The following is a 14,228-nucleotide window of genomic DNA, read 5'->3' as shown; positions in this document are numbered from 1 at the left end:
GCCCCAATCTGTGATGTTTTTGACCATATCAACACATACAATCTCGAAGAGTTTGATCAAAATATGTTTTTTGAAACTTCTGTAACTCATCAGAAGTTAACCAGAATAAACACAACTCCAGTGTTTACAAACATTACCAACTTAAACAAACAAACAACTTAAACATGTATTACAGGCCCAAAATGCAGCAAACACAATAAAAAAAAAGTTATATTTATTTGCTGTCTAGTGTACTTCACAGTGTAGTTGACAGAGGTACCAGCCACAGATACAATGGATCAGCATTTAGCTGATGTCTAGTGTTAATTCAAGCCCTGTCTGTAATTTTCTATTTGCTTTTTGGAACTTTTTTGTTAACCCATCATTAACCACAATATATGTAGCTCATTATAACTCCAGTGTTTACAAACATGACCAATTTCAACAAACTTATTACAGCCCCAAAATCCAGCAAATACAATTAAAAACTCATATTTACCTGTTATCTAGTGTACTCCTTCAACAGTATCAAAAACTCTGTCAATCAACTAAAGAATGAAGTCTCTTGTTCCCTTTAATCTGTTTTTGATGGTGGGGCTACCCCTTTTGTTTACGTTTGGATCATTGACTGTGCCTTTAACCAGTTAGATGTTTTTACAGTGTTCACTTGCTTTGGCTCAACAGTAAAGTGCACCTTTATAGTCTTCATTGGTTCCAATTACTGTACTATACAGACAGTGATGTCAACTTTAGTCCACATATACAAGTGGCTTTAAATGATATGGATTGGTTGATTGGGCAGTGATGTTAGGGATAACACAGACATAGGTTTATTAACTAATAATAATAATAATAATAATAATAATAATAATAATAATAATAATAATAATAATAATAATACTAATAATAATAATAATAAAGTGCAACACTCTCCAAGCAGTTATAGTCATCTTGAGAAGCATTTTAAAATGAATGCACTAAAGAATTAAATTAAATTAATCAAAAAAGAAACACATAAAACAAAGGGAGAAAAATCTTTACACAAAATAAAAACCTTCACTCGCTCCCTCCACCAAAATTAAGCTATTTGTTTTCCCTTCACAAAGTGATAAATCACATTTGGTACATATAGTCTACAAACGATTCCTGAAACCAAATAAATAAATAAAATAAAAGCTTAAACCAGCAAGCAGTAAAGTACAATCCTCACAATTCTGCGTCAACTGGCCGCCATTGCACCTGCCCTCATAATTCTGTTATCATCAGCAAACATGAGGTATCAGGACAAACCTCCAAGATTCACAATTCAACACTAAATTCAACCATTAGTGCTACGGATTGTTCCATTCCACGTTAAACAGTAGACAGATACAGTCTTTTCATCGCAAAGAGATATATAAATCCATCATCATGTTTATTGTTTTTGGTACATGTGTTTTTTTCTTGTTAAATAATGAAAATTTGAAGTATAAATAACCTCCTCCAGTCATTAATCAAGTTAAATAGCCTGAAAGGGGAAATAAAATCTTTATTTTGTGTCAAAGTTCACCATTCTGTCTATGCTTCAATATGTACGTGGTCGTGAACAGACATCCCTCTGTTTTTAGGGGTTGTGAACCAAAAAGGTTGAGAATCAATGGTTTTAAGCGAAAGTGAACAATCTGATTTTACACGTTTCTCCCACAACTGCACGAGGATGACATCTGTGCCACAATGAATACAACCACAATTTGTGACAATTAATCAATTTGGACTCATGTCACCCTTTACCTCCAGCAAGACGTGAAGAAGCAACCGTTTAACCCTTTCCCACTACCAAACTACAGAAGGTTAACCCTTTCACTACCACACACTACAGACGGTTAACCCTTTGGTAGTATGGTAGTGAAAGGGTTAACTTGAAATCAAACGCATCTCAAGAGAAGCTGCCCTGTTCCTCTCTCTCCTGGATATTGCTGTTACTGCAATAGTTAAAATCCTTGGCTATTTTTCTTTACACCTATTTATGATATATTCAACAGTGTCTAGACATGACTTCTTCTTTTTATTTATTATTATTATTATTATTATTATTATTATTATTATTATTATTATTATTATTATTATTATTATTATTATTATTATTATTATTATTATTATTATTATTATTATTATTATTATTATTATTATTATTATTATTATTATTATTATTATTATTATTATTATTATTATTATTATTATTATTATTATTATTATTATTATTATTTTTATCTTTTGATGTGGAGGACAAAGAGGTCAAAGGATGGACCAAAGAATGTGACAGGATCATTTGGAACTGTACCGTACAGTACAGAACAGTGGTTTAAGTCTTGCATCGACATGCGTGTTCCTTGTAATAATCAAGCTGTTTCAAAATCACCCCACAAATATAATGAAATTGCACCAGAATATATCTAATATAATATCGCCATCGCTCTCTGGAACCATTCGGAGGGTCAAACGTGGCCCTATCTTGGGCAGCCCTGTTTTAGACAGCGATTTGAAAAATCTGATCCGTCACAAAGGTGACGAGAAAAGACGATTTGTGCCGCGGATGTAAATCTTCTACAGTGTATGGAAGCAAACTAAGCCATGCTCTGTGAACTAAAAGACCAACACACACACACAGGGAAAATACAAATAAAATCAATTTGGACCTGAAACTCATATCACACACATAATAGGATTAAAACTCACTCGCTTGTCTCCTCTTGCCAGTGTTTGCATATTGTACTGTACATAGAATAACATGGCATTCGACTGGTCGTTGTAAACTGGCGAGCCGACGTGATGACCAGTTGACCAACTGGGTCACATGAGGCAGTCATATTCAGGTGCTTGTTTAGGACCAATCCGAGCTGAGGTAGCAAATCCAACTGCGATTGATACTTTTCACAACCGTTTTCTCCTTCGCTGAACGTGGTCTGATCACTTTGGGGAAACACAGTGGGATAATCATAGAATTGCTGATGCTTTGTGATAATTCATGCTTAAAAAGACAAACACTTATTGATGATTTCTCTTTCCACCACACGGTTAAAGGGCATTTACGTACGTGCCACAACTCATAAGGTTGAGTGTCATCAAAGTTACCAGGTATGTATGACTCAGTCAGCTGGCCAGGTGCAGTTTTATACACCTGTACATTAACCAACGTTACCAGTTTACGAGGACCACCCACATGTTCTATAAGACCCCCACTCTCAAGCAAGATAATCTGTACAAGGGTTGTGATAGGGTCATTTGATATGTTCGTCAATAAATTCATGGCTTTTAACCCTCCAATCCCCACCCCTGAGGTGCAAACCAGCCAATCCAGTGTGCTCTTGGGGGGGCATTGGCTCCGCCTCTGTGTGTGTGTGTGTGTGTGTGTGTGTGTGGGGTGGCGGGACTTCAGAGGGAAGGAACCAATGACAGGACAGGACAGAAGGTTTGTTGTTAGGCCAGCTAACACTACAGTTCACCAACCAGTTTGTTTTTCTCTTTGTCGGAAGCGCCGCGGACGTGTAGAAGAGAATAATCATATCAGTAAGATTTTCAGTGCAAGACGTAAAATGGCTACTTGTTATTCTTGTTTCATTGTCATTCTGTTTGTCCTGTTTGTTGTCGTTTCTTCCTGTCGGCGACCCGGTATTGGATACAGCAGTAAAGGGACTTTGTCGACAGAACAGCAGTGCGTGTGCGCGTGTGTGTGTGTGTGTGTGTGTGCGTGTGCACTGCGGTCACCCTTAAGAGTGGCCCGGACCAGACCCAACAGGACCAGACAGTCCTTTAACAGGGTTAAACAGGAAATAACCGGATCGTACCGGATTGTGTTCCATAAAGAGGCCCTGCTCTCTCTCTCTCTCTCTCTCTCTTTGTGGTTTTGGTTAAAGGTGTGGTTGTGCCGGCATGGAGTTTAGAAAGTTCCAGAGGTGAGGGGGAGGGGGAACTCCCAGAAGAGAGAAAGAAGAGATCCTTCGCCCCCTCCCCTCCCTGCCTCCTCTTTGCCCTCTGAGCAGTTTGTCCCTATAGGTCAGGGGGTGAAAGGTCAAAAGGTGAAGGTGACTGGGTGCCCTGGCCAGGGCCTAAAGGGTTGGAGTGAGAGAACGCCGTCTCTCCACGCGTGCCTGATCGCCTCCGAGGTGCCGAGAGAACAAAGGTACTGTAGGGAAGGCGAGAGAGACACGAAAAGGACACTCCACTTTTTCTCTACTTCCCCTCTGTCCCTGTTTCTCCATCCATCCCTCTCTCCTTCGCCCCCCACTCCTTAGCTGCCCCCCGGGTCGGAGGTGTGTCTCTGTGGTGTCCGTGAGTCCAGGAGCGTCTGTGGTTCTTGGAGGGACGACCTCCGCTGGACTTCAGGATCCGGGGGAGAAGCCCCGGCCCCCGTACCCGCCGCCCCTGGCGCAAAGTCCATCCCTGCCCCTAAACTTGTCCCCATCACGGTCTGTGACCCCATTGCCGACCCTAACTCCAGGTCCAACCGTGATCCTGCCACTGCCCCCGCACCCGAGATGACCCCTGGCCCCGGTGCTACCCCTAGCCCCAGCTCCAGCTCCAGCTCCAGCTCCAGACGGTGCCCCAGGCGGCCAGGTCCAGATGGGTCAGGCTGGGCCAGGCTGCCACTGAGCAGAGGGCCGTCCCGGGGCTGGAGGGAATCCAGCGGCTTGGCAGGGAACTCCTCAAAGTCCTGGGATTCCAAGATCTGTTCGGAAGAGAAAGGGGTTTCGATATTCACCATTTGAAGATGTAGATTAGATTAGATTTGTCATTCTGCCACACAGCAATCTTTAGACAAAAGAGCAGTGTTTCAAGTTTCTTTAATAGTTGTCATACAGAAGGACATAATACTTTTATACAAAATGCTTCTTTCTGTTACGCTCCAGAGACTGTGCTAGGCAAAAGATAAGTATGAAATAAAATAGTATAGCATGTAGAAATAGAAGTAGAAATAGAAGTCACGTACGTAGACACAGTGTTCAGTATGTACATACAGTATGTACAATGTTCGATGCAGAATAGAAGTAACTGAGTTACCGTACAATATACAATATACTATGCAATATACTAATATACAATACTATATCGTGCAAAGCAGAAATGGGATGAGGTACAATTTAGGTACAATTTACAGTAAGGTGTACTGGGGTATGGGTTGTAGTGCAAATCCTTTACCAATAAATATAAAGTGTGTTTAGGTGTTCTAAAGTGTGGAGAGTGGGTGCTGCATTGAGTTGTTTGTTTAAAGTGAGTGTGTGCGTGTGGATGTGTGTGTTGTGAGTGCATTTGATGGTTGTTGCATAGTGTTATTGTTCGTTGAGCAACCTGATGGTCTGGGGATAGAACATTGTTTATGTTTGATGTGTGTGGGGTTTAGTAACTTATTATACTGTGATAATGTCCACACATTATCACACATTATCACACACACACACACACACACACACACACACCACACACACACACACACACACACACACACACACACACACTCACACACACACACACACACACACACACACACACACACACACACACACACACACACACACACACACACACACACACACACACGCACGCCAGATTTCAGCCTCCTAGGCCAACCAACCAATCAATATAGCGAGCTATAGAGCTGCTGGTCTAATAAAGGTTAGATGACTTGCATAATTCAATTAATGAAGTAGTCTACTGTACCTGTGACAGAGACGACAGTGTGTCGGTCTCCAGTGGGGTGACAGGGTGCACCAGTCTCTCTGCGGAGCCAAGACCACAACCAGAACCAGAACCAGAGACAGAACCTGGGAACGGTGAAGTCTGGAGGAGTGAGAGAGAGAGAGAGAGAGAGAGAGAGAGAGAGAGAGAGAGAGAGAGAGAGAGAGAGAGAGAGAGAGAGAGATTTCTTTAGAATAAATAAATACACATTATATCTCACATCACCTCATCAAAGTAAAAACATGGAAGTGTAAATTGAAACACCTCACTTAAAAGCAGTGCTAAAATACAACTGCCCCTCAACAAAGAACTTCATTGAATGAATCAATTATTATTCAAGAGTGAATCAAATCTAAAATCCACTCTGATCCTGGCTCTTACCAAATGCCTTGATTAAACATTGGCATCAGCTCACCACCTGAGACATTTTCTATCTGAAATGTCCTCCTCTTATAAACGGCCATTTTGTCCTGACCCACAAAACGTCTTTTCACCAGACAGCGCGGTCTCTCGGTGGCGAGGAGTAGTGCGTGGGAGGCTTACGCTGCACCCGATACTTCCTGTCTCTGCTGTACAGGCGGCGTCTATTCGAATACCAACCGGTTCATGCTTCTGCGTTCGCGTTTTGCTAATCTGATTGCCCACTGCCGTTTCTGGTGCGATCTGATTGGCCACGGACGTTTCTGGTCATGTGACATGTGCGCCCAATCGCGTGACGCGCCCATTTCCGCCTCGACCAGCAGCAAACTACCTAACGCCTAGTTTATCACTGGTTAAGCTTAGGCCCTCTTTCGACGTTTTTTAATTTTTAATTTTTTTTATTGTCTTTTTTCCCCTCCTCTTTTTCCGATTTTTCTCCCATCCCACTGTTAGTCGTTATGCCAATTCCCAACTCCCTTCCTGGTTGTTGCGCACCCCCCCTACTGTTGGTCCGGGAGGCCGGAGACTATCGCATGCTATCCTCCGACACATGCGCAGCCAGCCGGCAGCCAGCCTGGCAGCTCAGATTCTCACTGGGAGAGTGTAACGTGTGGAAGGTCACACTACCTCCCTCCAGATCCTTCCTTCGCTGAGCAGGCGCCCCGACCGAACTGTAGGAGTATTTTTCTGTTTACAACGCCCAGGACCCACCCATCAGCTTTCCCACCCTCTAATACTGGCAATTGTATTAGTACGGACGACCAGCCAAACTGAAAACAATGTGGAGAGCTGGATTCGAACACGCGAACCCAGCGTCTCCAGCATTTGTGGTGAGTGCCTTGCCCACTGCACCACCTAGCCGCCCTTTCGAAGTTGGTTAATGTTAGAGTTTGGAATCAGCCGTTCTATCGCCCTGCTCTAAGACAAACTCTAACCTTAACCAACTTCGAAAGAGTGCCTAAGCTTAACCGGCGAAAGAACCTGCCGTCACACGATTGGTGCGACCAGAAACATCAGTGGCCAATCAGAGCGCAAAACGGGAACGCGGAAGCGTGAACCGGTTGGTATTCGAATAGACGCGTACAGGCGTCACCCAACCGACCTGTAGGAGTCGCTGTCCACAACGTCCAATCCCCGCCCATCGACTTTCCACCCCCGCTACCTCTGCCAATTGAGATAGTATGACGACTGGCCCAAGCCGCGGGCAATGCTGACACCGGGATTCGAGACCGGAGTCTCTTGCATTGGTGACGAGCGCAATCTCCGCTACGCCACCCAGCCGCCCCATTTTCTGTTTATTCTATACTTTTCTTTGTTCTTAGCTATGTGTGAAGCACTTTGGTTGACAAGCGTCATGTCTAAATGTGCTATATAAATACATTTGATTGATTGTCTCTACCTCAGGAGGTGAAGACACTGTACTGTATGTCTCTACCTAGTGATGCACGATATATCGGCCGCCGATATAATATCGGCCGATATGGCAGTTTTTTTACACATCGGTATCGGTCCGATATCAAGATAGGGCCGATATTAAAAAAAAAATTAAAAAAAAAAATGTATATATTTTTTTCTTTTTACATGTTTTGGCCTTAAATAGTTTCAAAATATCAGTAATTTCTGAAAATAAGTTACAAAAGTAAAAAAAATTATGCGTTTTGGAAAATAGCTCTTTATTTGATTATCATAAAAAAGTGTTTTCTATACAGAGATATCGACATCGGTAAATATCGGTATCGGCCAGAACAGCAATATTAATATCGGTTATCGGTATCGGCCACAATTTCCACATCGGTGCATCACGACTCTACCTGAGGAGGTGAAGACACTACTGTACTGTATGTCTCTACCTGAGGAGGTGAAGACACTACTGTACTGTATGTCTCTACCTGAGGAGGTGAAGACACTACTGTACTGTATGTCTCTACCTGAGGAGGTGAAGACACTGTACTGTATGTCTCTACCTGAGGAGGTGAAGACACTGTACTGTATGTCTCTACCTGAGGAGGTGAAGACACTGTACTGTATGTCTCTACCTGAGGAGGTGAAGACACTACTGTACTGTATGTCTCTACCTGAGGAGGTGAAGACACTACTGTACTGTATGTCTCTACCTGAGGAGGTGAAGACACTACTGTACTGTATGTCTCTACCTGAGGAGGTGAAGACACTACTGTACTGTATGTCTCTACCTGAGGAGGTGAAGACACTACTGTACTGTATGTCTCTACCTGAGGAGGTGAAGACACTACTGTACTGTATGTCTCTACCTGAGGAGGTGAAGACACTACTGTACTGTATGTCTCTACCTGAGGAGGTGAAGACACTACTGTACTGTATGTCTCTACCTGAGGAGGTGAAGACACTACTGTACTGTATGTCTCTACCTGAGGAGGTGAAGACACTACTGTACTGTATGTCTCTACCTGAGGAGGTGAAGACACTACTGTACTGTATGTCTCTACCTGAGCAGGTGAAGACACTACTGTACTGTATGTCTCTACCTGAGGAGGTGAAGACACTACTGTACTGTATGTCTCTACCTGAGGAGGTGAAGACACTACTGTACTGTATGTCTCTACCTGAGGAGGTGAAGACACTGTACTGTATGTCTCTACCTGAGGAGGTGAAGACACTGTACTGTATGTCTCTACCTGAGGAGGTGAAGACACTACTGTACTGTATGTCTCTACCTGAGGAGGTGAAGACACTACTGTACTGTATGTCTCTACCTGAGGAGGTGAAGACACTGCTGTACTGTATGTCTCTACCTGAGGAGGTGAAGACACTACTGTACTGTATGTCTCTACCTGAGGAGGTGAAGACACTACTGTACTGTATGTCTCTACCTGAGGAGGTGAAGACACCACTGTACTGTATGTCTCTACCTGAGGAGGTGAAGACACTACTGTACTGTATGTCTCTACTGTACCTGAGGAGGTGAAGACACTGTACTGTATGTCTCTACTGTACCTGAGGAGGTGAAGACACTACTGTACTGTATGTCTCTACTGTACCTGAGGAGGTGAAGACACTACTGTACTGTATGTCTCTACCTGAGGAGGTGAAGACACTGTACTGTATGTCTCTACTGTACCTGAGGAGGTGAAGACACTCTGTATGTCTCTACTGTACCTCAGGAGGTGAAGACACTCTGTATGTCTCTACTGTACCTCAGGAGGTGGAGACACTCTGTATGTCTCTACTGTACCTCAGGAGATGGAGACACGGTACTGTATGTCTCTACTGTACCTCAGGAGGTGGAGACACGGTACTGTATGTATCTACTGTACCTCAGGAGATGGAGACACTGTACTGTATGCAGGAGGGACCAGGGACATCTGTCTCTGCAGCAGCTGCATGATGGCTCCGATGTCGGTCGACATACGATTCTCCAACCTGACGGAGACAAACACACAGACGCTTTACAAGCACATCACGGTACAGTACATACCCTCATTGTCACGCCCTATTCTCTCTCTCTCTCTCTCTCTCTCTCTCTCTCTCTCTCTCTCTCTCTCTGTCTCTCTCTGTCTCTCTCTCTCTCTCTCTCTCTCTCTCTCTCTCTCTCTCTCTTTCTCAATGCAAACGCGGAGTCAGGTGTGTGTGTGAGCTGATGGACATCTGTGTGCTGATTGCTTCACCTACTTAGACTGGGCTCAGATGTCATCATGCTGCCAGATCGTAGCTTAGTATTACCCAGTCAGTCACAGTTCTTTGCTCGTTATAGTTAAGCATTACATCACGCGCAGGAGTGGTTTGTGAAAATTAAACCATGCCTAGGGGTGGTCGTTAGACCCCCCTAGGCATGGTTTAATTTTCACAAACCACGACTACAAGTGGTGTAATGCTTTTATACAACTGGCACATTCATCCAACCTTATTGCTATACAATAAACACACATTAATCGAAGATTTATTGAAAAAACCATCCGCCAGAAAAAGTTGTTCCCACAACAACAAAAAAGAGAAGTTGGCTCCATGTGGAAGCAGCTCGGAAGTGCATCCAACTGTTCTCAGTAGGACATCCAACCAACTAACACATCCAACTGTCTTTCAACTAAGACATCCAACCAACTAACACATTCAACTGTCTTTCAACTAAGACATCCAACCAACTAACACATCCAACTGTCTTTCAACTAAGACATCCAACCAACTAACACATCCAACTGTCTTTCACCTAGACATCCAACCAACTAACACATCCAACTTTTCTTTAGTTTTTAACCTACTTTCTATAGAACTTCATTCTTAGATGCTTCTATAGAAAGTAGGTAAAACAAATTAAAAAAAGTTTTCTTTGCCCTATAGGGAAAAAAACGTATATTTTTTTCTTTTTAAACCTACTTTCTATAGTAGCAGCTGGGAGGTGCGCTGTTTTAAGTGAGCGTGGGTTATTGAATTGATTGATTGCTAATTTTATTACTGTCCACCTTGTTTCCAACTGGTTAAGTTTAGGCCCTCTTTCGAAGTTGGTTAAGGACAAGGTTAGAGTTTGGAACCAGGGCTGGTGGTCTATCGCCCTGCTCTAAAGACAAACTCTAACCTTAACCAACTTCGAATGAGGGCCTAAACTTAACCAGTTGGAAACCAGGCGGACAGTAATAAAATTAGCAATCAATCAATCAATCAATCAATCAATCAATCAATCAATTCAATAGGCCATGCTCACTTAAAACAGCGCACCTCCCAGCTGCTTGAAAGTAGGTAAAAAATTTATCAATCAATCAATCCGCGCAATTTTTATTTTGTTCCACAATGACTCATCACCCATCAATTACATCATCCAACATTGTTTAAAGAACTAAGACATTCGCCGTGACAGAATCGGTTTATATTTAGTCGTTATGACGCTATCAACATATCCATTTGTTAAAGATTATTGTCCGCCATCTTGTTTTTTCCTAAAAAGCCGCACAGCGGAGTGATAGTAATTCGGTTGTGGGCGGGTCCTGGGACCAAGAGCGTGGAATTATGAAAAATACATACGTGTAAATTGACTGTTTCAGCCAATCAGAATCGAGAAATTTGCATGCCGTTGTATAATTAGTAGTATTCCGTAGCCTTGTCTCTTGTCTTACCCGTTTTGTCTCTCCTTTTCCCACAGTCCCTCACCTGGCTCCCTGTGCTCTGTCTCTACTCCTGGATCCCGTGCCTGACCTCCGCCTGCCTGACTATTCTCTGCGCCGGCGCCCCGGACCGTATGAGGATCGTGTCATCGTGTATGACCCCCTCGCCTGGCTGACTACCCCGCTCCTTGCCCACGCCCCGGACCGCTTGAGTATCAGATCCCGTATACGACGCCCCGCTTGTGCGACTAACCCCGCTCCATCTCATAAGCCTTGGACTGTACGACTATCCCCCGTGGTTTATGACCGACCGCTGCTTGAACGACCTGAACATTAATTTTTTTTACATCCACTTTTTCTCCTTATTTTCTATTTTTCTCCCATCCCAATTTCGTGTATCCAATTATCCCCTCCCCTGTCTTGAACGTTGCTCGACTATGCCCCCCACTGGTCGGTTGTAGAGAGGATAGAAGCCTTGCATCACGTGTCCCCTCCGGTACACGAGGAGGCAGCCTGTCACATCTTTTCGCCTGCCAGCGCGGACTCTCATTGGCGAGGTGTAACGCGTGGGAGGCTCACACTACCCTCGCCACTTCCTGTCTCTGCTGTGCAGGCGTCTCCCAACCGACCTGTAGGGGTCGCTGTCCACAAAGTCCAATCCCCCACCCATCGACTTCCACCCGCTGACTCTGCCAAATGAGCCAGTACGACGGCCGGCCCAAGCCGGAGGCAATGCTGAGACTGGGATTCGATACCGGAGTCTCTTGCATTGGTGACGAGCGCAATCTCCGCTACGCCACCCAGCCGCACATTCTTATAATAAAGTAGCCGTCTTTTGGGTTACCCAAAGTTCTGTCTGCATCTGTGAACATCCCATAATAGCCTGTGGGCCAGCAGCCTGACCTGTTGAGCTGTTTCTGCAGCAGGTCCAGTCGGTGCTCCAGCTGGCCGTGCTGCTGCTGTCTGCTCAGGCTGTGCAGCGGTGTGTTGAGGCCCGGGGGGGGAGGGGGGGCCGGCAGGCTGCAGCGAGGGAGCTCCTGGTACTGCTGGCTGCCCCGACTGTCCCCCCAGAAACTGAACATGTTGGACACGCCCGAGAAGGCTCCTGGAGGGGGGGGGGGGGGGGGGGGGGGGGAGGGGGAGAGAGAGAGGGGGGGGGGGGGGAGAGAGAGGGGGGGGGGGAGAGAGGGAGGGGAGAGGGGGGAGAGAGAGAGAGAGAGAGAGAGAGAGAGAGAGAGAGAGAGAGGGAGGGAGAGAGAGAGAGAGAGAGAGAGTAGAGAGAGAGAGTAGAGCGAGAGAGAGTAGAGAGAGAGAGAGAGAGAGAGGGAGAGAGAGAGAGGGAGGGGAGAGGGAGAGAGGGGAGAGGGGGAGAGAGAGAGAGAGGGGGGGGGAGAGAGAGAGAGAGAGGGAGAGAGAGAGGAGAGAGAGAGAGAGAGAGAGGGAGAGAGAGAGAGGGAGAGAAAGAGAGAGGGAGGGAATATTGAGCAAAACTTGATGGTACTAACCACTGCACCACCCTGTCACAGAGAAAACACTGCCCCCTACAGCTGGTAATGGTGTGACTCACCTGAGAGGGCGTTGCAGGTGTTGCCCGTCTCCTGCTCCCCCTCCCCCTCAGGGTTGTCGCTGAAGTTCAGCGCCGTGGCCTCGGCCTGTGAGGACTGCAGCATCACAGACGAGGGGGCGGGACATCTCACAACAGACTCCTCCCCCTCGGAGGAGAGAAGGATAGAGTTGTAGAGTGAGTCTTTATTCTGTCCTTGAGAAGTCATTTCTGTTTAAAGCACCATACTAACGAATCTTGGTAACAACAACATTTTCAAATCAAAGAAATTGACATTCCCTAGATATATGTACGTAAATAGAAAATGTATGTGTCTGATAAGGAGATAGGGATATATGTAAATGAATGTGTCTGATATGGATATATTATTAGAAGATTGTATAATTGGTGGTTGATATGAACATAGATAATGTGTGAAAAAGCTAAATTGTATATTATGCTGTATTGTATTATGAATTGATTATGAGTAGGTATTGTTGTATTGTATTATGAATTGATTAGGAATATGTATTGTTGTATTGTATTATGAATTTGATTAGGAGTAGGTATTGTTGTTTTAATTGTCTGTATGCCATGTGAATGTTTGTGAGAGTATAAAGTCTGTAACTGTATTTTACGTGTTATGGACCCCAGGAATAATAGGGATCCAAATAAACTTAAATAAATATACCAGTGTCATTTTGACTTCTCGCCATTACTGGAGCTTGTCCCCGTCTGTAACTAGTTGTGTGTTCATTGTAGGCTACAGTGTGTTTTAACTAGGGATGTCCGATATTATCGGCCTACCGATATTGGCATTCAAATGTGATATCGGAAAATATCGGTATCGGTATCGCTATTATTATTTAATTTTTTTTTACATTTCTATAACCTTTATTTACCCAGTTAATTCCACAACAAGAGATTATGCAATGTTAATTACCTGGAATTATTCAGTTTTTTGGGGGGGGGGGGGGGGGGGGGAAACCCTGCATATATCGGTATCGGTTGATATCGGTTGATATCGGTATCGGAAATTAAGAGTTGGACAATATCGGTATATCGGTATCGGTAAAAAAGCCAATATCGAGCATCCCTAGTTTTAACGGATCTCAGCCTTCTTTACTAAACTCCAGTCACACTACTGCCATTGATGTTGAAAAGGGGTGGGAAAATACTGCCGCCCCAAATCTGCGATAGCATTCCACAATTGTAAACAGTTAAATGTAATCAGTCAATGAGAGGCAAAACCGGAGGCGGTAACTTTTTCTAAACTGACTCTCGTTGGCTGTTTGGTTCTATAACCCGAGATTGGGAGCATGCAATAGGTCAAGCGGTGTGTCAATCAAACGGTGGCCATTTTAGCTTTCAACCGATGTGTTGGTTGAGAGACAATGACACAGCGTGACGCCGGCAGACGGCTGTAAAAATGTGTTATGACGTGTGACGGAATTCTAAGGTTAAAGAGAGGTTAAAAAAAAGAGCTGATCGCACTCCGAGCA

General features: G+C 44.3%; 1 protein-coding gene across 1 annotated transcript; it reads right to left on the bottom strand.

The window, feature by feature from the left end:
• Window positions 1-2,240: 2,240 nt before the first annotated feature.
• Window positions 2,241-12,892, bottom strand: LOC311238493 (voltage-gated inwardly rectifying potassium channel KCNH2-like). Its single transcript, XM_084326579.1, has 5 exons — window positions 12,751-12,892; window positions 12,087-12,288; window positions 9,405-9,510; window positions 5,674-5,793; window positions 2,241-4,684 (listed from the first exon to the last, which is right to left on the bottom strand). The coding sequence occupies exons 1-5, from the start codon at window positions 12,851-12,853 to the stop codon at window positions 4,247-4,249; spliced, it is 969 nt and encodes a 322-aa protein (XP_084182705.1). The 5' UTR covers window positions 12,854-12,892; the 3' UTR covers window positions 2,241-4,246.
• Between the last annotated feature and the right edge of the window lie 1,336 nt (window positions 12,893-14,228).

Source organism: Notolepis coatsorum (genome assembly GCF_963971535.1).
Source record: "Notolepis coatsorum genome assembly, chromosome: 12".
Taxonomy (NCBI): Eukaryota; Metazoa; Chordata; class Actinopteri; order Aulopiformes; family Paralepididae; genus Notolepis; species Notolepis coatsorum.
This window is presented reverse-complemented; position numbering and strand designations above follow the sequence as displayed.